The sequence below is a fragment of the Tyto alba genome, unplaced genomic scaffold, assembly GCF_018691265.1.
Source record: "Tyto alba isolate M040663 unplaced genomic scaffold, T.alba_DEE_v4.0 Super-Scaffold_1, whole genome shotgun sequence".
NCBI classification, from domain to species: domain Eukaryota; kingdom Metazoa; phylum Chordata; class Aves; order Strigiformes; family Tytonidae; genus Tyto; species Tyto alba.
This window is the reverse complement of record NW_024881261.1, coordinates 18,226,533-18,250,678: the sequence shown is the minus strand read 5'-3', so window position 1 is coordinate 18,250,678 and position 24,146 is coordinate 18,226,533. Positions and strand designations below refer to the sequence as shown.

Here is a 24,146-nt window from a genome sequence, read left to right as displayed (position 1 = left end):
CAAAGGCTTTTATAACAAATTTGTAAGGATAGCCTATACTGAAAGATAAAATATCTTTGATGAAGAATAGTGATAAGCTTCCAGTAAACCTGCCAACTACACTCTAAATGCTGTAAAATCATGCTTAAGTGGGAAGATGAGGATGTTGGAAAAAATGGAGATGCCTAGTCGCATACAATGCAGGTAGGCTGCTTTGGAGCTGGCTAGAATTTTAGTTGGAAAACACAGCAAACTTTTCTCTCAAAAAGCATGAGAAACAACACATTGCAAATACTACTGCTAAGCACTTTTCCTAAGTTTGAAGAAACCAGCAGAAGATTCTTGTGCTAGAGGGCCACTACCTAGTCACAACTCTAGCCTACATATACCTGATAAAGGCTACAAAGAGAGGAATACTACTTAACCCAAGAAATGCTACCTTACATCATGCTTCACAGAGAAGATTAAGTGCTGGAAAAAAATAACTCAGCTGCAAAGCCTGAAGCCTCATGAAGACTTCGGCAGAAGGCATACAGACCTAACTGCCACAATGGTAGAAGTTTGTTAGCAGAAGACTGCAACAGGATTATAGCTGGAACACTCCAATATTTTCCCCAATATTTTTCTGGCCATCTCACACAGCAGAAAATACTTTTATCTTCAACTCGAGCTCTGTGTATCAAACTCAAAAAATCCTTACACTACCCTAAAGGGAAAAACCAAATACACACACAGAGTGAGGAACAGAGGCACCAGTGCAAAAATAGTAGTCTTAGATGCTCCATCATGGCTTCTGTGAATCCTTTTTAAGGCAGCATGGCATAGCAGCCACATGCCAGCCTGGATGTTTCAACTAGAAAACATGCTGTCACCTTGAAACAAAGTCTAAAATCTTAAAAGGAAGCTCCTGAAAGTCATTTCACCTAATACCCAATCATGCTCTGGCTAGTCATCACAGGTAGGGTATAATGCTGAGTAAAGGAGAAGTTGATGAGAATCTAAATAGTAACTAGACTTTACTACAAAAGTAATGCTTTCATTAAAAACAGCAGCAAAAGATTAAATAGAGAATATGAAGCTAATGTTGGTGTGAACATATGGCCACACAAGTGGTATCCATATATAGGTTCTGACCCTCTAACTACAGGATGGCATTGTTTAAACTAGATTTTTAAAAGCTTTTAATAAAAGCCTATCAATGACTAAAACTCAATAAGCAAACACATTAAAACAAAACATAGAATAATTAACTAGAAAGAGTACTGTAAAGATCTAGTGATTATGAGAAGGTCAACTTAAACTTATTTATATGGTCTCAATTATAGCTCCAATTAAGGAGAAATATTTTACACTTGAGTTAACTGAGCTATATAAAGGGCAGAGATATGAGTAAAGGACAGTTCACAGAATCTTGCTGGCACCTTTCTAGCTTGTGGATAAAATTAAACCTTTGACTGCCAGCCATCACCTATTGTGCTTGAATCGTGCCTTACAAAGCTTTTATGGCCTTTGCTTCTACCCAACTTAACTAAATCTGTGGGGGATTTCTTATTCTCTCTCACTGGGTTTTAGTTTCTAGTTTGTCAAAGACAATCTAGACTATTGGTTAAAAAAAAAAAAATCTTTCACTCTGGACAAATTAAACTTTTGCAACCAGTATTCAGGAATATTGCTTTTGTACAGACTTCAAAAATCAGTTCTCTTAAAGGCTTTGTTTAATATTACCATATTCTCACTTTTTCAAAAGGAAAATCCAGGAAGTCACCAAGACTCAGCAGCCTTGCTGTGAACCTCTAAGTATACGAAGAACATCGCTGTTATAAATATTTTTTTTATTTCTTAAGGAAGGGAAAACATGGCCCTTCTAAAAGTGTGCAAAGGACAAACCAGATACAAGTATTACTCAAGACTAAGCAGCTTAATACTAAAACATTACACATTTTGCTAATTAAAACTGTTGTTATTCTATATTAGCAGCTTGGCATACAACCCTAACATTTAAGCTACTGAGTGCCTGCTGGGGGCAGTAACACTGAGTCTTAGCATCATGTTTAGGAATAAAAATGACTAAAACACAAATAGAATAAAAACCAAACAACAAAACCAAAGAACCCCATACACACAAAACAATTTACTTCCAAAACTTGAACAACCTGATTTGAAAAGAAAAGCTGAACAAGAAGTATATAAGTACATAGCAAACACTGAAGAACTCTAATAGCATTACATTAATGCCTTAAACATTTAATGGATTCATGTTTCATGGATTTTTTTTTTTTATAATGCAGATAGAACACTACAGAGGGAAAACATTTTCTTAAGCATTGTTTGACCAAGCTGTCAATCACAAACATGGAAAGTAACAGAGATATGAAGCAACTAGCATATTATGTTTTAGAGGCTAAAGTTGCTTCCTTCAATGTTCATTGAAACATCTTAATTATGTATTAATTGCCCATAACATTCACAAAAATTGTATAGCAGTATGTCTGAAAGCTCCTCCTGATGAGGAAAACGAAAACCAGATGAGACTCCTTTAAGTCTTAGCTTCTCTCAATGCCTAATTGCAAAGCAGCATAACGTCAAGATATAACTGAAATAGTAAGAGGTTCAATCAGCTAGAATTCATATACTAATATTTACACTGGCTGAAGAAAGAGAAGCTGCTGGCGTTCAAGGTACTACAAGAACTCTAGATAGCTAGACCACATGCAACCTTCTCTAGCAGATAACATGACCTTCTAGGAAGGTAGGGCACCCAACTACTGGCAAGCTAAATGATCTGATTTATGGACAAATAAGATTTAAAGGAGGATGGATTATTATTTCAGGCTAAAAACCACATTATTTTAGTACTAGCAACACCGCCAGATTTAGTGAAGACAGCTTCAAACCTCAAAGTAGTTTTAGAAGCCATTATTGCTGTAATTCTTCTGTAATGCTGTAAAAAAAATATAAATCTACTGTATTAAATTCTTACAGCAGTCCTCACTCCCTAGCAATATTACACATATCACCATGTGCTAAACTTTGGGTTTTGACTGTCTCCATGGTTTCCAATACATCAGATTTACTTACCAGACAACAGAAGTATAACAAACAAGTAACTGTATCTGTCTAATTTCAATCACTTGAGGCCTCCTGAAAAAAAGCATCTTCAACTATGCCCTTGATTGCAGTCATCACAAGCTAAATTCTACTGGTTTTGAGAATAGGAAAAGAGCACTTGCATCATTATTTTCTGTAGCTCAGTCAATGCCCTCTCCAGTTCAACAGTGACACTCAAACCAAGGCATACAAAAGTTGGTGGAAAAAAAAAAACAAAAAACAAAAATAACAAAAAAAACACCACCCACACACAACAAAATCACATTTAATCAAGAACAATGCACAGAAAATGACTCGTTTGGCTCTTCAACTTAATAACACTAAATAACTACAGTTAAATAGACAGGGTGAAGATTTGTGTCAAAAATATCAATAAGGGCAGCAGAAAATAGATCTGAAGATCTAGAACACAGGAGGTTGTTTCTTAGTAAAAAAAGATTCAAAATATGCTACAATGCTCTAAGATACCACCATAGCTTAATTACGTATACAAAAGATTCCCCAGTCAATGTTCCCAGAAAACAACTTCCTAACATTACTTAAGAATTTAAATACTAGCATTGAGGCTAACTTGGACATCAAAACAACTCTGCTTACAGAATACTGCTTGCTTGAAAATGCTGCATGTGGACCAAAATTAGGAATTGCTGCACAACTGCTTTGTTGCTTTGAATTCTATAACGAGCTGTGCCATTCAAAGAGCACAACTTACAGATTTTTCCTCTATTAGCCAAAATGCAAGTTAAAGCAAGCGTTTGGTCAACTTAAAAGAATTTAACCTTTATTCCTTCAAGTTCTGAAACAAGGGGTAACAAGCATTAGTCCTTCATATCTCCTAGAAGATTTACTTTTCCATAACAGAAGGCTAACATGTACTTATTAGCTTCCTTAAACGAGCACTAACCATATCTGTGTGCTCAGAGATCGGTATCAGGATGTCTTTAATTTGTTGTTTTAAACTGGAATATTAAATACAACTCCCAATCTCAAAAAGAAGATACAAGTATGTAGTTTTTATTAAACTAGCATTAAACAACGTTACTTTGCATTGGGGGAAAGGGGAAGAGAGTTGCATCAGCAAAATAACAATACTGGTATTTGTGGCATGGGTACAGATTAAATGACAGATGTTACAAATATCAGAAGCAACATACATACAGAATAGACCAACTTTGCCATGTCTAAAACTGTAACTGTCTTAACATTGAACTGTTGCTATAACAAACAAAAGAAATGCAAAGTTACATTCCATTCACAGATTCTGCATTATGTGAGCTCAATCTCCTACAGTGATTTTCCAGTATCACACAGGTAATGTAAAAATACAAATTAATATTTAGTTACAAAAATAAACACATTACCATAGACTTAATCTGTTAGAAATCAAACTCATGGGTAATCACTTGACATTCCACTTTTAGGCAAGATAATTGTGAAATAAAAGTTCAGGTTTTGTATGATGTGTGCCTAGAGAGTTTCACAGTTAAACTGATCATACAGGGTAAGAAATTCTTCTGTTATGTTCTTCCAAAGGAAAAAGAAAAATAAGAAGTCTAGTCCTAACACGGCAAAAATTGGCAGGAAGACTCCAAAGCAAGCAAACTGCTTTCAACTCAAGAGTTTATATAAGAGACACTATTATTTAAGTCAGTTTCAGTTTACAACTTACATTTTTTTATCAGATAATTTATACAAGAGCAAATCAAAAAGCTCTAGAGTCCCATTATCTTGTATCCCCCCTAATATATTTAATTGAAACAACAATTTGAGACTTAAAAATTACCCAAAAAATATTAAATGCCAAGATGCATTATTGCAACATTAATACCTCAAGAACAACAAAACAACCACTCAACTGTGGTAGACACTGAAAATTTGGAAATGTCTTTACTCCAAATAAATGAGAACAAAACCCCAAGGATCCTAACAGTAAGTGATTCTCCTCAGTGCTCTGTAGTACTGACTGCATGACTCAACAGTAGAAGAGTCACAAGCACTCAGCACATGGCCTTCTGTAATTATATCCTTCACAGAAGGCTAACTTATGTTGGCACATTTTAGTCCAATGTAAAATATCCACTTCTGAACAAAAGTATTCAGATCCAGAAGGAAGCATTTACAACAGAAGAAACAACTGAGGAAAGATCAGAAAAATATATAAAGACAACATGACAGTTCTAAAGTAAAGGGTCCAAAATTTTTTCTAGAGAAAGATTGTGAAGAAATAACTACTAAATTAAAATGGCATAAAAATAAATAAATCACTGAATGCCAGAGTCTCTTGTCCATAATTCCTCTAGTATTATTCACTACCTTCACACTGGGTTAACTTTCTTTTAATACACACACCCTGAAGAGGTGCATGACCAAAGGGAGAGACAAGCACAGATACATTAACTGAGAACACAAGATAGTTAATAATACTCTCCAACTATTAATCACCTAAAAGCCTAGAAACACTAACTATCCTTATTTAAGAAGTTAGTTTCCTGTGAGAGTCATTTCTAAGCATAAGTACAGATCAAGATTCCATGGCTGGTCCTTAAATCAACTGGTATTTACTTATTATAGGGAAATTGTTATAGAGCAGGTCAGTTTAATTTTAATTTTTATCTTAGTTGAGATAATCAAGATTTAATATTATAAAGAAACTAACAGCAAGTCCCAGATTTAATACAACTTCAGTAGAAACTTTTTTTCTTCCCCAAACTAGCATTTAAAAGTGGAGTTTTTTATTGGAATTTTTCTTATCCTACATTAGTGTTAGGCAAGAGGTATATAATCCTTCCACCAGAATCAATGGCACAGAAATCCTGCGCGTAAACACTTTCACTGAACAGTAGAAAGCTACTGATGAAAAAGACTCTTATTAGCATTAAAATAACAGCAGAGCAAAAAATCGTAGAGAAAACTAAAAATAAGATCCCAGTCCAACTAGAGAAGAAGTCATCTTAATTTTTAGGTACAGATTTCAGAGCAGATGCTAAAAAGGCTAAGTGTACATTTGCCAGAAGGTTTAAGTGGACTGCACTTCCCGTATTAAGCACCTCCAGCACAGTATACTCATGTCATGCAGTCCAGAGAGCCCCAGTACTGTTGTTGTCTCCCTATTTAAATTGACATTGCATCTATACCTGGTATCAGAGATCTATTTGGGTTGGAAGGGACCACAGGAGGTCTCTAGTCAGACCTCCTGCCCAAAGCAGAAGCAACACTGTGAATTTAGACCAGATTGTCAGAGCTTTGTCCAGCTGGGTCTTCAAAAGCCCCATGGACAGAGATCCACAGCTTCCCTGGGCAACCTGTTCCAAAGCTTGACTGCATCACTCCCCATCCCCACATGCTGAAACCTTGTCTGTTAAAATTTACAGTTGTGTCTCATCATCCTTCCAAGAACCTTCAGAAAGAGCCAGCCTGCCTTCTGAGCAACATCCTCAGTAGATATTAGAAAGTTATTAGGTTTCCCAAACCCATCTCTTCTTCAGTCTATGCAGGCCCAGTTCCCTCTAGCTTTTCCTAGTCAGTCATGTGCTCCAGCCCCCTGACCATCTTGTGTAACCTAAATAGCAATTTCATTTCAACACATTAGCCAAAAGCAGTTTGCTTCAAAGAACTTAACCACTTCAGATTGGGTCTTCTCATTCTTCTGCACTGAAGATGGATTTGCTATGTGTGGTAAACCACAAGTTCCAATTAAAAAAATGAGCAAGTCATATATTCTTTTGATAAAGACAGGTATTACAACCTATAACAAGGTAGTACCCAACTCATTCTGTTGCTGAGAGGAACAAAGTAAGATGCATCAGAAAGCTCTTATCACTTTCACACAAGGAACTTCCCACCCACTCCGCAGTACAGTAAGACCATAAGCAGGTTAAGATGTCAAACACCAACCAAACAAGTTGTAAACAGCTGGCATATTCATTACCACTTCAAGTATTACTTAAAAAGATGTTCCACAATTAGTATCTGAACCTTTTAACTGATCTTTCTCTGTACATTATTATAAAATATTTATTCAATACATTTGCATTAATTGTCAGAAGTTTCAACTTCAGTGAGCACTAAGATGCTGCGACAAAGGAAACAATCACAGTTAAGCAGTATTACAGAGGTCTGAGTACTTTTATGTGTAATATCAATAAACAGTTCTTTTTATAGCTTTTTTAGATGAAGCAGATACAATGTCTGAAAAAACTATTTGAAAATACTATTTTGCCACAATAGTATGTGGAATACCAAGATTTTTAGTATCCAAAATTATAAACAGTCTCTCAGGAGTTTCCCCACATTTAAATGGAAGGGATAATTGCCTACTGTCTGCAGGCAAAAGTTAACAGTAAGTAGCAATTAAAACATGTATGTTTGTTCCCAAGCATATCAAAGCAGATAAAGATGAAAATATAATGCACAGAAGATGACAGTCAAAAGGGTAAGATAGTTTATAAATAACATGCTGACATTTTCATACTACAGATGGGCAAAAGGCATTCTACAGGTCCACAGTAAGTCTTTATTAATCATCTTTACTGATAAGACACAGGAAGAACTCCATCTATGCAGAACCTTCAGCATACAGAGAACTGGAATAGCATGGGATGGACCTGGGACGAAGCAATACTGAAAAAGTCAAGCTATTAGAAAGTTATCACTGTTTCAAACTTTCATTCTTCAAATGCACTCGAATATTTGTATCATTTTGCTTTTTCCTTCCTGGATCAACATCAGGTTCCAATCAGTGGGAGTAAAAACACCTTGTTTCCTTTCTGGTAGAGATTAACCCAGCACAGCCCATTCTTTATTCTTTTACTCTCTAAAGCATGCGTAACCTACTCTAGAGGAACAACAGAAAACGAGGTAGTTGCTGATAGACTTTGACCAGAAGCCAGAAAAGTCCTCTTCCAAGAAAATGAGTTTAACAGTGTTATGTAGAAAGAAAACAATTCCTTCAGGCAGGGTAATGAAGAGAAGTGTGCTTAATCAGCATAACTAGAACAGACTGAGTAACTACAGAGACAATAAATAGTTTGGGAAACATAAAAATACTACCTAAAGTCTGTAAAGTGTTTCATGTTGTTTATTATTCAGAATATCTTATCTGGTTGAACTCCACTCCTACCAAGATTACTCACGTATCAACTTTAGTCAGTGAGATTATTCACAGTGCACAACATATAATACAAGTTTAAATTCAGAATAAAGGTCTCGAATCAAGGACCACACTGCACTAATTAAATGGCCTAGGTTGTAGCATTAAGGTCTTAATCCGAACCCGTGTCTTGGGTTACTAGAGTATCAACAGTTAATTGTGCAGATAAACCTAAATCAGTGCCTGCACTTCCAAAGAGGGAAGGAAAAGATTCATACTAAACACAAACAATAACACACATGCTAATTTGAAGGAAAGGAGCAAAAATGATGTACAAAACCACTGCATATGCTTTTTTCTTAAAAGATAAAATTGCCATGAAATCAGATGACAGTTCAGAAAACAAATGAAAACCTGTGACTGCTATTTTGCAAATTTTGAACCTCAATTGCTAGCATTTTTCTGACAAACCAGTGCTATGGCAACGAGAAAATTCAGTTGCAACAGTATTCCTCTCTTAATAGTATAATTTAAACCAACTACAGGTTTTCATTTTATTATGTAATCTCTTTTAAAGTCTACCCACAATTTCAACTCTACTGTCTCCTTTAAATAAGGAATGGCAAGGGTAGAGGACAAACCAGTCATATGATGTTGCTCTAGTTTCTATCAAGGAGGGCTGCATATCAACCACAGTAAAACCAACTAATATCCATTCAGAAAATAATATGCTAATTCAAAAATTAAACCATGCTAAAATTAGCAGTACAGTGATTCTTCAGCATGTACCTGCACAAGCCTTTAACAGATTATCACATTTTGACTAACATCTTTAAATACTGAAAAAACAGAAGGCAAAAGTGACCATGTTCTGGCCAGATGACAAATATATGGGAAGGAAGGAACAGGAGTTGTCTTTAATTCAGATAGTATAAGGAGTACCTCAAATCACTATTACAGAACATGCTTTAAAAAAAACCCTGCAAAACAAAACCCAAGCTTTCTGAAGCCTCAGTATAACCAACTGCAAGAACAATCCACACATAACCCAACTGAAGTCAAGAGAATAAACCATAAAAATATGACTACATTTTAGCATTACAGCTCACGTTAAGGTAAATATAGGCAATGACATAGCTAGGAAAAAGCTGGTGTGTGGCTAAGCATTTGTTTTATGAAGACAGCAGACTGATCAGATTATCATCACAAATATATAAACCAGAGACTATCTGATGACACATTTATCATAGAAGTAACAATATTTTTCGTAAAATTTGACCACACTGAAGATTTTTTTAATCACTCATATTTACGTTGTCTGGGTTTTCTATCAGCATGGGCTTGCTGATGACTCCATTAGGGCAAGTACATGTTTAATAACTATTTTTCAAATCTCGTCACTACAGAAAGCAACCCCTCAACCAGCACAGTAAAAAGACCGCATAGCAAGATAAGCAGTTATTAGTTTTGTCTTCTCCTATGTATTCTAACAGCAACTGTAGAAAGACCCAGGCCAGTGTTCTGTAAAAAGGCTAAGTAGTGCAGGACCACAGCCAACTGCTGTCCTGGAAATAACATGCAAGCTATTACAGAAAGCTATAAAATAGCAAATTGACAGGATGTAACTACAGACATAACTTAAAATCAAACTGAAATTACACATTACTTTTGCTTAAAAACATAACTATAAAAAAATAGAAGTCAAATTGTATTTGCCAAGCAAATGACACAGGAAAAATACCAGGTATTTAAAGGATTGATTTTTAATCAAATAGAGCACCAAAATCCCCCAGAAAGTTCAACATCTTATCTTTGAAGTTACCCAGAAGAATTAAGGTGTTTGAAAAATGGGTTAAAAAGCCAGAATACGTTTTATGACAGATGCTTCACAGTACAGCTAGAAGAAATAATTAAAAGTGTTCAAGTGGAAGAACTGCTGTCAAACAGTGCTAAGACAGAAAACTTATAGGACCTAATTGAATAGGAAACATGAAAAAAGTCTACAAAAGACTTAAGGGTTTTTTGTGCATTTTCAAAAATATAACTGAAAACACAAGAATGACTGACTCCATTCGTGATCTTGGCATACTATGCACAAGAATTTCATGGTAAAGGTTCAACAGTCTAATACCACTCAGAATACAGTATTTCTGGATATTTCCTTGAAAAAAATGATTTTACATTAAAAATATGCATAGCATATCAAATGGCCTCTGTCTGTTAAAATTTGACAAATGCATTAGGATTGACTTCCAAGTAAATTTTGCTCTGTGCACTCAGTAGAATAATAGCTGTAATTCCTGGCATTTTCATGTAATCTTGCAATTTCATATAAATAAAACTTGAAAAATTATTATACATTGATTAACAGCATATAAAAAACCCCACTGCACATGATTTCATTTTTTGCTGGAAATTCCTATCATTCTGTAATTTATGCATTAAAACAACAGAATAAAGGGATTAATAAAACATCACCATTTAGACAGACCACAAACCACTGCCTTCAAATGCACACATTAGTCCAGGAATATGGCCCTTTACCGTAGATTGCAAAGAACTCTGCATGCAGAAAAGGATAGTATTTTAAGACTGTTATCTAGGCCTGTTATTTAAACATGAGCTAGAAGAAAAAAATGACAAGAGGGATGGAAATACCAATTTTGAGGCCAGAAAGCTCATGATAATCATCTGGATTAGTTTCTGAAATGCTGCAGATGAGAAAACTCCAGAATCTAGTGTTATTTCATGATCACGTCTACTTCTCATGCTTCTTGTATTTTTGATGTAGCCCATCGTTCTGAGAAGTATAAAATCCTTAGCTAGAAATTTAAAGTAAGAAACTCCTTACACCTTAACAGCTATTTACCCTCTTTTATCACAAATGCATGTTTTTTTTCCAGGCTGAAATTATGCAGGGAAAATAAATGACAGTGGAGAACAAAATAGATAAAAGAAAGACGAATCCCAGGTAACAATGCTGAGATGCTATCAAGACAATCCTTACACTGGAGAAATCCAAATTGCTCTATTAAGGAAAAAACTGTAAGACATACTGATGTACAATCTAAGAGTCAAGAGAAGCCACCAACTATTCTCTCTTGCAAATACATAGAGAACTTGCTATAAGAGCTCTGACCTTTATATACAAAGCAGTGCATACATTCAGATCTGCAGCAACACCTTACTCCTGATATAACAGTACATCACCACTCTGTGTGACCATCTCAGTATTGGAAACAAAAGAAAGCACTGTTTTTTTCCCCGTCCTTAACTATCAGAATAAAATTCAAGTCTTATTCATTGGAAAGCTATTTTCTGCATCCTTCACTACAAGATCCAAATCTGATTTGAAAGTATGTGTTTTGTGTTAAGTTACAATGCATTAACAGTTACTCTTAAGCTTATGCATACATATCTTTTCCTCTTACCCAGGAAAAGGCCTGTCTGTCATTAGCAATAAAAATATCAGCATAGAAGAGGCATCAGAACCCCTACTGATGATTCATCCATGGGTTATAGGTGAAATATTGAAGATTTATCTTGATCATCACTACATACAACATTAACACAGTTACGTATGACCTTCAGTAATAGCAGGTGAATGAAAATTTACTTCTTCCAATGTAACCCTGCTCCCTAAATCCAATATGTAGCCAAAAAATTATTTACACTGACTGCATTTTGAGGTCTTCATTACTCCAAAACTTCTACCGGTATCATACTACACTCTGAATTAAATTCAAATCATAAATGCTTGTCATCTCCTTAACACTCCACTCACCACTTCTCACACTACTGTTTCTCAAGTTTCCTATACCAATGAATTCTTATATGAAAGCCGCAGTCTCTCTTCATACCTCCTTTTACACTACCCAGGTACTCAAAATTTTTTCCCTACCGTGCATGTTATTAAGAAAGTGAGGGACACTTTCCAATTGCTTTAGATAACAAATCTGTTACTCCAAGTTTACTGGAAAAAGTCTTTGAAAAGGGCCAAAGATACAAATTACAATTTCACAAAGCTGAAAAGGATACGAGAATATTAAATGTACATCAAAACCTACACCTCCATTACACATAACAATTGAAGAATAGTGAACTGGTCTAGCCACTAGTTAACTAATTTACCTTTTTTTAATTAACAGTTTAATTTAACAGCTGTTCACAACACCAATTATAAACACCACCTCACAGTCATTTCCCAAAAGAGTGAATGAGGACTTCAATGGTATAACAGCCACACAGAGCAGGGAATCTACTCAGAACATCATGGTTTCCTAGAACTCCAAAACATAAAATATTGTATATCACTGGACTACAAACTTCAGGATGAAGATGACTTCTTTTAGTTTCAGAGGAGGTGATTCTGCAGCACTCTTCCTGATATCTTCTCTGCCCCCATCCCCTCCCCCCCATAGTTCTATCATCCTCCTCCCAACTGTTTTTGTCTTCCATAACTCTTCCCTTTTATTCTCTATATTGACAGTAAGTGTACCAAACCCAATACTTTCCTTATAGTATTTCTAAAAATCTACCTGCTTCCTGTTACTTCTCGGAAATACACTTATGGTTCATGGCTGTTAGCCTCCTTAACAGGCATTACTCTATAACCTAAATAATCTCATTGTCATCTTTCACTTCTGTAGTTCTTCTAAAACATAGCCAAACAACTTTCCCTCCCTCCCCAATTCACTTTTATCCTCTTTCTACATCAAATAGAAACTTTTCATCCTCACCTTCCAGGCTGCACAAGTTCTAGCCCTGCCTCGCATAGTTTATATCTTTATCATTTGCCTGTATTTCACTAAATCCTCCTTCCTTAAAGGTGACCTGAAAAGGAGAAAAACACCAAGTGGTTTCTCTTTTTGCTTCCTTATGATGAAAGCTTCACAGATTTATCAATAGAAGCCTGATTCCTTTTGGGTCCCCACCTTCTGAGAAACCAGGCTACCAGTGTGTTTTTGCTGTTTAGAGGGGAAGGTCTTAAGGGCTTCCTGGGTGACTCAAATTTATACATAAGGAATCTTAAGCCCTCAGTGGAACAGGGTGAAAGTGCTACATATTCAAATTAAAGAATAAAGAGAAGACAAGTGTAATAGAAATAATTTAAGTTGGTAAATATCTCTCCTCCCCTACATTTAAGTCAAAGTACTTTATAGGTTGTATTTTTTAACAGCACTCCAAAAAGCAACTCTAGACTTTCTTCAAAGAGCATGAAACCACCACCAAGACACACAAAGCCAGTTAAGTTCTGGTGCCACATTTTACGTGCATGTTAATGATTTCCATACCTACAGGTTCTCCTAGGCCCACAGAAATCAGTCAGCCTTCTGCAGACCCCCACCCCTCTCCCCTGAGCCCCTTTCAGCCCATACACACCTCCTGCCCAAACGCTGCCAGAGCAATCCTTCCACACCCCACACACCGCCGCAAACACCGCGCTGGTGCCCGCGGGACCTCGCGTTGATTTACGACCCAGCTTGCACGACTTCGCCTGAACCACCAAAGTTTCCAGAAGCCAAAAAGTGAAACCGGCTGCGGCCTTGCTCTGCCGCCACAGCACCTTGGCCCCCCACCAGCAACGGCTGCGGGGACCCCGCGCCGGAGCAACTCACCCCAACTCCACCCGCGGCCCGAAACACGCCACAGGCAGCACGAACCCTCCGCGCGCAACCCCGGGAACACGGGGGAGTCACAGGCCCGTCCCGAGGGCTCTCCTCCCGCCGTGCCCCAGCACCAGGCCCTCCCCGTACCTATCCATGGTCTGCGGCAAGGCCAAGCCCGTCTGCTCGGACATGGCTCCCAGGAGAAGGAGGGAGGGGGGGCTAGCTGAGGGCCCACAGCCTGACAAAGGCGGCCCCAGCACCGACGAAGCCGCGCGTCACGCGTATGGCGGCGAAGGGAAGCAAGAGGAAAAGCGGCGAAACCACCCTCCCGCGAGGCAGCCGGGAGAGTCCCTCCTCCAGCAGGCGGGGACGGAGCGGTGGGACGGAGCGGAACGCAGGAACGGCACGGCACGGCACGGCGCGGCGCGGCGCGGCCCGGGGCCCCGCGCTGGCGCGGCGAGAGGCGGCCGACGACGCCTTTGTGAGGTCAGGACGGAGCGCAGCTACGACAGCCACTCGGCCGCTATAGCGCGCCTGCGCCAGCGAGCGAGCGGCCGCCCTGCAGCGCGCTGGGAAGTGTAGTCCTGCCGCCGCCGGAGCTTAAAGGTCCGGCGGGGCGCTCCTCCGCCCTCTCCCCTCCCTATGCTTCTTATCACTGTTGTTGCGTAGCCGCTGCCCGGCACTGCGCTCGGGGCAGGTAGGGGAACTCGGTGACGCGGGGGCTGTCGCGCTGGGCGGGGGGAAGGTCAGCGCCCGGCCCGGCCCCGCGCCCTCTGTAGCGGCTGCCCTCCGCCGCCACTGCCCTGGTTCCCCTGAGGGCGCGAAGGGGTGGGGGAATGGGAAGGGCCCTCCCGCCACCGCCCGCCTCCTCGCGCAGCGACCGTTGCCCTGAGGGAATTGGCGCAGCACCGCTCCCGTCGCCGGTCGCCCCCCTCTCGCCGGCGGAGAGAGGGAAGGAGGGAGAGGCTGGGCCGCCTCCTGTGCCTCTTCCCCACTCACGCAGGACGTGGGGACCCTCTCGGGGAAGGGACAACCCTCCTGCGCACCCTCGCCATTCCCTCGCCTGACGAACAGGTGCAGGCGGCTCCCGCCTGCTGCTCGGCCAGCCGGCCTCCCTGGGACCTGCTCTCGGAGCAGAGAGGCCCGAGGGAAGAGGGCAGCTTGCCAGGTGCCTTCTCCGGTTTAGGCTGCCGAGAAGGGCGGTGGTTGGCACGGCCGAAAAGAAGTTAATCTGTTTCTGTGGGTTTGTTTGCAATGACAAGGACGAGCACTCGGCGCCCTTGTAAGTGGCCCTTCATGCTTGATGGAGGCCTGTGGCGGACTGGCTTCTATGTGCGAGTAGGCTGAGGCGTGGGACGGCTGGCGGCAATGACAGTGCTCTTATTTCAGCTTGTAAGCATGCTTCCTAAGGGGAACAAATCCTTCTAAAGTGATTTTAAACTTTGTTACACGTTCTAAAGTCAATACAGAACATCGCAGTCTGTGAGAATGGAAATTTAGAAGCTGAAAAGCCTTTATAAAACAAAGAAGTGGATAACGCCCTGGAGAGCAGTTGCCTTCCCATTGTGTGTCTGTCTCCCACTCTTACTTCTCAGTCCAAGTGGATGTGTATTTCCATGCATGTAAAGGTTCTATGTAATGTCATATTCCCCAAGGGCAAGATCCTGCTTTTCAGAGGTAGTTGTGACATTCCAGAGTCTTGGGAAGGTTGGTTAGTAAATTTCAGCTTTTAATTTTTCTTTTGAGGTTATATATAAATATATATGGATGTGTACTTTTTCAGTAAATAGCTCTTGTAATAAGTTTTGTCGCATGTAACTAGTCCCTGATACAATGTGTAAATTGCAACTTTGTTATGCTGCAGTTGCTGTACAAAGTAGCAATTTAATGGGCCTACCCCACAATTGTAGGGCTGCATCAATCTAGGCTGTTCTTGGTTGAAATGAGTAGCATTTGCATGGTGGATATACATGGCTATAGAGGTCAGGTAGAATAGGAAGAAGGCTTTAGTGATTATACTGGATTCTTTGACCATTCTGCCTTAGCTAGGGAAAAATCAGTCTGTTTTTTAGGGTCTTTGTTGAGAGAAAAGTGGTGTAAAAATGTGGGTAAATTATCCGGACTTTGACTTGTAAGCTGTATTATACGTATAGAGTAGGGAGGGTGTTGTTTACTTTCTAATTGCTACAGATATCACAAACAGGAATGCTAAAGTAGTTACAGTGATGTAAATGGTCTTTACAGAAAGTATGTATAGAAGCAGGTAGGAAGAAGGCATCATGCTGACATCCTGTCCCAGAAAATTTAGTTTGTACTTATTGTTGGAACAGTAAAGCTCAGTTTTGCTTCCACTGCTGGGAAGTCTTGGATGTACAGTGGCCTTAGTAAACCATATGGGCATGAGTTCCTGGAAGAGAACCTAATACACACTGTCCCAATTACAGCTGTCCATGAAATATAAGAGCAATATTAGATATCAGAGTTTCTAGGTCTTAATCTTGGTCTGGAATAACTGCATTGTCTATTGGTCATAGCATTGATCAGATAAATTAACCAAATGCTTAGGTTTTATATATTTATTTGCAAATGTTACAAATGGAAATAGGGAAGATGGTTTTATTCCTAGGTTTATGTGATTCGTGCAATTTATGTATTTTTGCTTTGGAGTGGGAAGGATATGCTAGTTGCCTGCTATTTAGGATAAAGGTATGAGGTCATGATGAGTAATAATGGCTGTGAACAATACTTACCTGAAGAAATGGAACTAGAACCCAGGATCACTTGGATACCATTTGAGACTGAAGAACAGTCTGTGACAAAGTTGACTGTTTTGCTCGACCACTGGCACAGGGAGGGATGACAAAACTGGACAAAACTTGAATATCAGGTCAAATAGTGAACACTTGGTAGGTTTGGACATCTTTTTTTCCCTTCTTTTCTTTTCCAAACATGAAATACCAGACCACAACAGGCTACATAAAAACACTGTAGGACAAGGGGTAATGGTTTTAAACTGAAAGATGGTAGATTCAGAGTGGACAAAAGGAAGAAATCTTTTACAGTGAGAGTGGAACAGATTGCCCAGAGAGGTGGCAGACACCCCATCCTGAAACATTCAAGTTCAGGTTGCATGGGGCTTTGAGCAACCAGACCTAGTTGAAGATGTCCCTGCTTATTGCAGGGTGGTTGGACTAGATGACCTTTAAAGGTCTCTTCCAACCCAAACTATTCTATGATTCAATAATGGAAGACCTTGTAACATCCCATAAATAGCTTAAAGATCCAGAAATTTAAAAATTAATTTGTGCCTTTTTATTGTCCAGGATTTTGTTGGACAGTTTGGGGTATGTGTTCTTCATTTGTCTATTGTTCTCAGAATCAAAGTGCGATCCTAAAATAAATATACAATCAACTATTTCTATATCTGAGAAAAAACTCTTTAGTCCCTGACAGAGCAAGAGTTGTCATTCCATCCTCATCTCTTCCCTTTAACAAGACTGGATATGCAGCTGCTCTATTCAAATGCTTGCTTTATTCTCCCCCAACAACCTCCTCCTTCAATTCACTCTCCCTCATCCCCTTTTTCTCTTCATTTTCTTTTCACTTTTTAGTCTTTATGCTTCCTTCTTTTAATTAAAAATTTACATTATAAATCTCAGGTTGCCTCTTGCAGTTTTTTAATTTTTTAAACTATTGCTTCCATGTAATCCCTTAATAGATTTTCCTTTGTTCCTTCCTTCTGTCTCCATGATGTTCATTGCACTGTCTCACTCTGTCCTTTCTTACTTTCTTACCTGGTAATAGCTGCATTTGAGCCCAGAAAGAACTTTCCTGGGAACAGACTCCCTTTCACCAGTGCAAAGTGAGGGAAAATGCTTTCTACTAATTGAGATTCAACTGAGTCCAGCCTCACAGACACTAACTGGAGATGGAAGCCATTTTGAATTAAATAAAAACTGCACATTTGAAGGAAAGTACAGAAGTCAGTGAAAATCACCAAAACCAATATAAGCTATTTAGGGTTTAAAATTGAGCCCTAAACATAGCCATCATATTTATGTCAAAAGATCAACTTTCAACATACTAAGTTGTTTGATAACAATTTTATACAGATTTAGGATTAATAAGGAAGTTGTCAAGCAATTACTTTAAGAATAGTATAGAGGTATATTAAATATTTATCTGACCATTTCAGAAAGGCCTGAAAAAAGGCCGAATAATGAAGGATCAGTACCTTAATACAGTTCTTTTTATCTGACAACATTAAGACTGTTGAAATTATTCACTGTTTTCAACAAAGCTAAGTAACCTGGCAATATGAAAATATTCTATTATGGCAAAACTACATTTTAAGTGCTATGATAGTTATATGTAAAATTAATTTACAAGATCAGTTAGGCATTTTTTTCTACTTGATTTCCTCTTTAAAAAGACAAGGAACCCTCAATTAAGCTGAAATGAAGCAAACCTAAACTGAGAAAAATGATTCTACAATAAAACTAATTTTTTTCAGTAACATAATACTTCATTTTAACCTTCAAGCTAGCTGGAAAATTCACTTTCTAGCAAGAAGACTACCATGGTTTGTTAGTCATAGTAGGCTTAAATTGCTTCATAATGAATTTCATAAAATAAAAATACACTCAATACAATGTTAATTGAGTTAGCTAGGCTTATTTGGGCCTTTCTTACATTTGTTTCTTTGGAACTGGCCCAGGTCAAGTAATTCAGATACCAGATTGAATTAAGCGCTTGTGTTCTGATACAGCTGTTTTTATTATCTTTTAACTACCAGTTACAAAAGAGCTGGCTGGTGGAAACAAAAAATGTTTTTGTTTTAGTGGCTAGTTGATCAAAACCTGTCTTTACACCATGATTTTCTTTGTTTCTGGAGTGCTTCTCCATTTGTGAATATCATAGCGAACACTCTCCTTATCCTAATAATTGATCTACAAAGTGAAGCTGTCTTCTGGGAAGAACTGACAGCAAGGGTGCAGTCCCTTCCACATGAATCCTCAAATCCTCTGAAAAGCAATAACCCAGAAGTAAATAGGGACATAAAGGAGAGGTATAGAATGCCTAGAGCCAGCCGTGTACTAGTTGGGATATTTCAACAAATGAGGTCTTTTTAACTGCTGTAAGAAAGAAGTTTTCCTGCTCTTAATGATTCAGAGTAGCACAACAGGTTAGAGCAAGTATTGAGAAACTCTTAATTACATCATTGATTTAAGGCAGGTAGACCATACAGTCCAACATAAACAAACTATAGAAAGCAAAGACATGTGTTTTAACAACCCATTTTCAACTGCCCTAATTTAGCTTTCTTAGCCTTAGTCATCTCTCTTTCACCCATAAAGCTATGCATATTTCATCTTTGAAAAATTAGCCTGCAATTTTATTAAACAGATATTTTCATGCTTCTGATTTCAACTATGTAATTTCCATACAAGCATTAGTATTTGTTCCTCAATAATTAGTATTATGAATAATTACCCAGAGTAATTCATGGACCAGTGCAAGGCAGAACACAAGAAATTCTGAAAACTTTACCTGACCTACATTAATCACCAAAATATTCATATCACAAGAGGAACTCATGTTAGGCTGTGTATTGATGTGGAGGTTGGAGATATGTGGACAGTGGGTAGTGGAAGAGAGGTAGCTGAAATGGGAAACCACAGTGTATAGAGTAGATGGAATGTTAAATAGTAAAATTTGCACCTTTTTCTGAGTAGCTTTTTTTTTTTTTTTTTTTTTTGTATAATTTTCAGTGTAGTACCAACTCAGTAATGAAAAAGTGTTAACTTGGAAATTGGAAATTATTCAAAGAGTACAACTTTTCACCTATGCTCTGATTTTATTTTAAATTTTCTTACTTGACCTATTTGTGTTTGAGCTTCAGAATATTTTTAGAAATTATGTGATGACAGGTGATTATTTAATATTTTCTTCAGCTAAGCAACATGACACAGTCTCCTTTGTAATAGCTGTATATTTCACAGCTGGTATGAGTTTATAATTAATTTCTTATACTAGAAGTTTGGACTTTGGAAGGAACTTTGGAAATACTAGAACTATTTCTTTGTCTAGTGATTGTTGTACTGAATAGGTAGCTATTTGACTTGGGCTTATAAATAAAACTGTTAAGAGCTCTTATTTAATTACTTTCAGCTCAATCTGACAGATTTTAGTTTCTCAGAGCTGGTGATTCAGATTGCAGCAAATTTCCCCGTAAAGAGGGAATGTGCACGTATGTTTTTTCCCTTTGAGTCTTCTTCCTTTCATGATAGGCAGCAGTGAAATGCCATCTATAGATAAGACTTCAAACCCCATGATTCCTTGGGAGAGCATGCGCTGAAAGCTTCCAGTTGTCAAAGTGCTCTTGCCAGAGTGGTCGACTATTTGTCATATACCAAACCTGAAAGAAGAAAATAAATATACTGTCATTTTGTTGATCTTTAAATACAGAAAATCTAAAGGTAACTGTTCCTTAAAAATTTCTGTGTTGACTGCGTGGGTTACTGCATGCAAACGGAGCTAGTATTGCTATGGGGGATAGAGATTTCCTGTACTGGATTGTAAATTTCTACAAATACTTACACCAGCAAATAATTGAGAGGTACTGCATATTAGTCCAACATTAGACATTGGCTGGCCCGTCCTTCAAAGTAATTTATTATCCAGTGTTTTTCCATTCTGACTGGCTTCATTCATTAAAGGTAGGTCTTGACCTTGACAAGAGGGTTAAATTGTGCAGTGATTTTTACCTTTAAAAAGCAATATGAAAATGAATGTGGATTACAATCCTTAGGATAAAGTTCAAAACCAGCTAGCTAAGTCAAGGTACATATTTGAAGCAACTGCTGTGCTAGCCACTATAGATAACCTGGTGACTAACTGATTTAAATATACTTTATTGACGACAGAATTTTAACATCTCAGCTGCTATGTTTTTCTCTCTAAATATATTTTTATATTGATAGCTCAGAACCAGGGGAAGAATAAATATAATTTTTTTCTCTCTTTGATGTGGAATCATCAGTAATTTTGTGTAGCCTTAGGAGTAATAGTGATTTTGATTTAAATGAAGCTAATGGAAAGCTACACAAAGCTTGATATATTATGGCTTACTGCAGTATTGCTTCAAACTCCCTCAAAAGGTTTTCTGCATCTCCAGCAACAGCAGCAGAGCTGCCTGTCACAGATGCAATAGTTTACTCCATTCTTCTTAGGAACTTGCCATACTGTTGTCTCACTGCATAGTCTGTTCATGAACCCTTGCTGTTCGGTATACTTACTGAACATGTATATAATAGGGAGCATGAGCATTAATTTAATTGATAGCAGAAACCTGTCCTGACATTAATTTTAACTAAAAAGTGTGTGTGTGGCTCAGAAGAGATTTAAAAGAAAGAAAAAAAGACACAAAAAATGTTCAAGATATACATGGACCATCTGAAAACCGGTGATGTCAGAAAAGAGAGGGTCATCAATTTCACTCTTTGCCACCTTTCTTAAACAGTTAATGGATTTGGCTAAACTTTACTTTGCTACATTAAAACAAACAATCCTAAAAAATTGCAATCCTACGAATGTACATGTCATATGATTAACTCAATAGAAATGCAATTAAGTATTCAACAATAACCATCTTTGACATATTCAATTAAAGTAAGTGTTTTTTGGCTCATTTAAAATACTTTAGAGATTTAGAATTATCCTCCCAATTGACTAAAATACTGCAAAATGTGGAGGTTTCTGTTGTAGTTTCATACAATTGCTGTTCATTGATGTCTGTATATGCATTAGTATTATTGTGTTTCAAAACAATAATCAAATTCTATAATCTGTTCTATATTATATGAAGCACCTTTTCTAGCAGATATAAGACTCAGCCATTCTACATACATTTACTTTTTGAACTTACATATTGATTTATCAAATAATTTGCATCACTAGTCTTTGTCTTGTGCATATAAAGATGGCTTTTTAAATGTAGCATGTCTGTATTTTAAGTATTTCAATTTGCTCCATTTTTATTTTTCACTGTGAAAGCATCATAACCATTGTAGTATAATAATACCTCCCAGATCTGCTCATTTTGACCTTATTTTTTTTTCCAGTGAAGAAATTCCTGATGATTTCATATATATAGAAATATAGCAAGTAGAAATACCTCTAAGCAAAGGACTACTTTGATGTATAATTTTACACGGAAAGATCGTAAGCTCACTGAAGGCAAATACAACACCCATCGGTGGCTTTGTACATGAAGTGTCTCCGCTCACCCCACCCCCCACCCCCCACCCGTCCTTGCGATCGTTTCTCATGCCCTAAGCCAGCAGCGAACTGTGCGGCAGAAAAAGGCCAGAAAACGATTGTGCAGCTAAGAACCGCTCCCGTGCCAGTGCGAGATTTCGTGTGTGCTTTCTCTCTGATAAATTTAAATAACTGAAAGGTTGTTTGCTAATTAAAGAAAATCGGTACCCGGCTCCTTTAAAGGTCCCCTAATAGAAAAGGGGGTGGAGAAGAGTGAAGACTGGTGTCTTTTTAACCTTGCTGAAGGACGCAGCAGTATTTATTGACGTATGCAAATAACCAGGGGGAGGAGGTGGAGGAGGAGGAGGGTGCTTGGAAAAACAGGAACCAGAATCAGTTTCTCATTGCAGGGTGAGAGCTCTGAGTTCCGGTGTAAGAGAAAAGAGACGTGGCGAAATTGCTGTATATCTCTGCCCTATAAGCACATCTCTCATTTAGACTGAAGGGAAACAAGGCATCAAAAAGGGTGAAGCATCTTAAAAAATATTTTAAAGGCAATGTAGCACTATCAAAGGTTATATATTCCTAACTGGGGGAGGGGGAAGATTACTGGTTTGCCTTACAATTTGCTGTAGCATAGCAGTAGCAATAGGACGAGATTTTTGGCCGGCAAATGATTAAAACAGCCTGATTTGTGGTATGAATGACAATGTTAATAATCTGTCTTTGTGTTTTTTTTCCCCTACTGTTTCAGCTGCGCAAACCATGCAGGATGATTTACTGATGGACAAAAGCAAAGCCCAGCCCCAGCAGCAGCGGCAGCAGCAGCAACAGCAGCAAGATCCAAACTCAGCAGAAGCCCCTTCTACACCCATCTCGTCAGAGACACCTAAACCAGAAGACAGCAGTTCAGTGACTAGTATCGGCACATCAGCTCCTTCCCAAAATAGCAAGGAGAAGATGCAGATGGAGTCTCCCATTTTGCCTGGCTTGAGCTTTCACCAGCCTCAACAAGAACCTGCAGCCGGCACCTCCTTGTCTCCCTCCTTTGGCAGCACCTGGTCTACAGGGACCACAAACACGGTGGATGATAGCTTTTTCCAAGGGATTACTCCAGTCAATGGGACAATGCTTTTCCAGAATTTTCCACACCATGTCAACCCTGTATTTGGTGGCACTTTCTCGCCTCAAATTGGCCTAGCTCAGACTCAACACCACCAACATCAGCAGCAGCAGCAGCAAGCTCAGCAGCAGCAGCAGCGGAGGTCACCTGTAAGCCCTAATCAGGCACCTTTTGCCCAGAGAAATGCTGCTTACAGCCATCAGCCCATCATGACCAGCAAACCGTCTTCCTCCTCTGCTTCCTCTTCTTCCTCCTCCAGCTGGAATAACCACCAAAATGCGGCTTGGAGTACACCTTCCAACCCTTGGGGTGGGCTGCAGGCTGGTAGGGACCCTCGAAGGGCAGTTGGAGTGGGGGTTGGCGTGGGAGTGGGGGTCGGTGTACCCTCCCCCCTCAATCCCATTTCACCCCTTAAAAAACCGTTCTCCAGCAATGTCATTGCCCCTCCGAAGTTCCCACGGGCTGCACCCTTAACCCCCAAATCCTGGATGGAAGACAACACATTCAGGACGGACAATGGCAACAATCTGTTGCCTTTTCAGGTAAATATTACATGCATCTTCTATGTGATGACAGCTATCATAAAGTTGTATTTTTTTCAGGGATGTGTTTTATGTTTCTGCTCTATCTGGAAGGCATCTCCATAACTCATATTTGCATCAAATAGTCACCTTGTGTGAAAGAAGCGGAGTTAATCCTAGGGAGTGCATACACAAAGATTTCAAATTCTGGCTTAAGGTTTATAGTCTTATTTTTCTTATAACTTATTCTTAAATGTGACAGGGCTTTTGGGGGCTTTTCGGTGTTTTTTTGTTTGGTTGTTTTTTGTTTTTTTTTTTTTTTTTGTTGTTTTTTTGGGTTTTTTTTTGTTGTTGTTTTGTTTGTTTGTTTTGGTTTTTGTTTTGTTTTGTTTTTTTTAATAACATTGGAAAGGTAGTAGCCTTCCATCATGAAAAACAGGTCTGACAGACTACACTCT

General features: G+C 38.6%; 2 protein-coding genes across 9 annotated transcripts in view; one reads left to right on the top strand and one right to left on the bottom strand.

Moving 5' to 3' along the window:
* Positions 1-14,192, bottom strand: part of MARCHF5 (membrane associated ring-CH-type finger 5) — a 32,596-nt gene extending 18,404 nt beyond the window's left edge. Inside the window, exon 1 of one of the 2 annotated variants that reach the window (XM_032994577.2) lies at positions 13,933-14,192. In XM_032994577.2, the coding sequence (XP_032850468.1) occupies positions 13,933-13,976 (44 nt within the window). In that variant the 5' untranslated portion in view covers positions 13,977-14,192. The remainder of the gene's footprint in view (positions 1-13,932) is intronic. The other variant, XM_032994571.2, reaches the window with a different exon arrangement.
* CPEB3 (cytoplasmic polyadenylation element binding protein 3) overlaps positions 1-24,146 on the top strand; it is a 141,887-nt gene that overhangs the window by 32,081 nt on the left and 85,660 nt on the right. For 3 of the 7 annotated variants that reach the window (XM_032994084.2, XM_032994054.2, XM_032994045.2), the window contains exons 1-2: positions 22,349-22,455; positions 22,799-23,709. In XM_032994084.2, the coding sequence (XP_032849975.1) occupies positions 22,374-22,455; positions 22,799-23,709 (993 nt within the window). In that variant the 5' untranslated portion in view covers positions 22,349-22,373. Of the gene's footprint in view, positions 1-14,365; positions 14,483-15,038; positions 15,178-22,347; positions 22,456-22,798; positions 23,710-24,146 lie in introns of those variants that run through there. The other 4 variants (XM_042806633.1, XM_032994077.2, XM_032994062.2 and 1 more) reach the window with 4 other exon arrangements.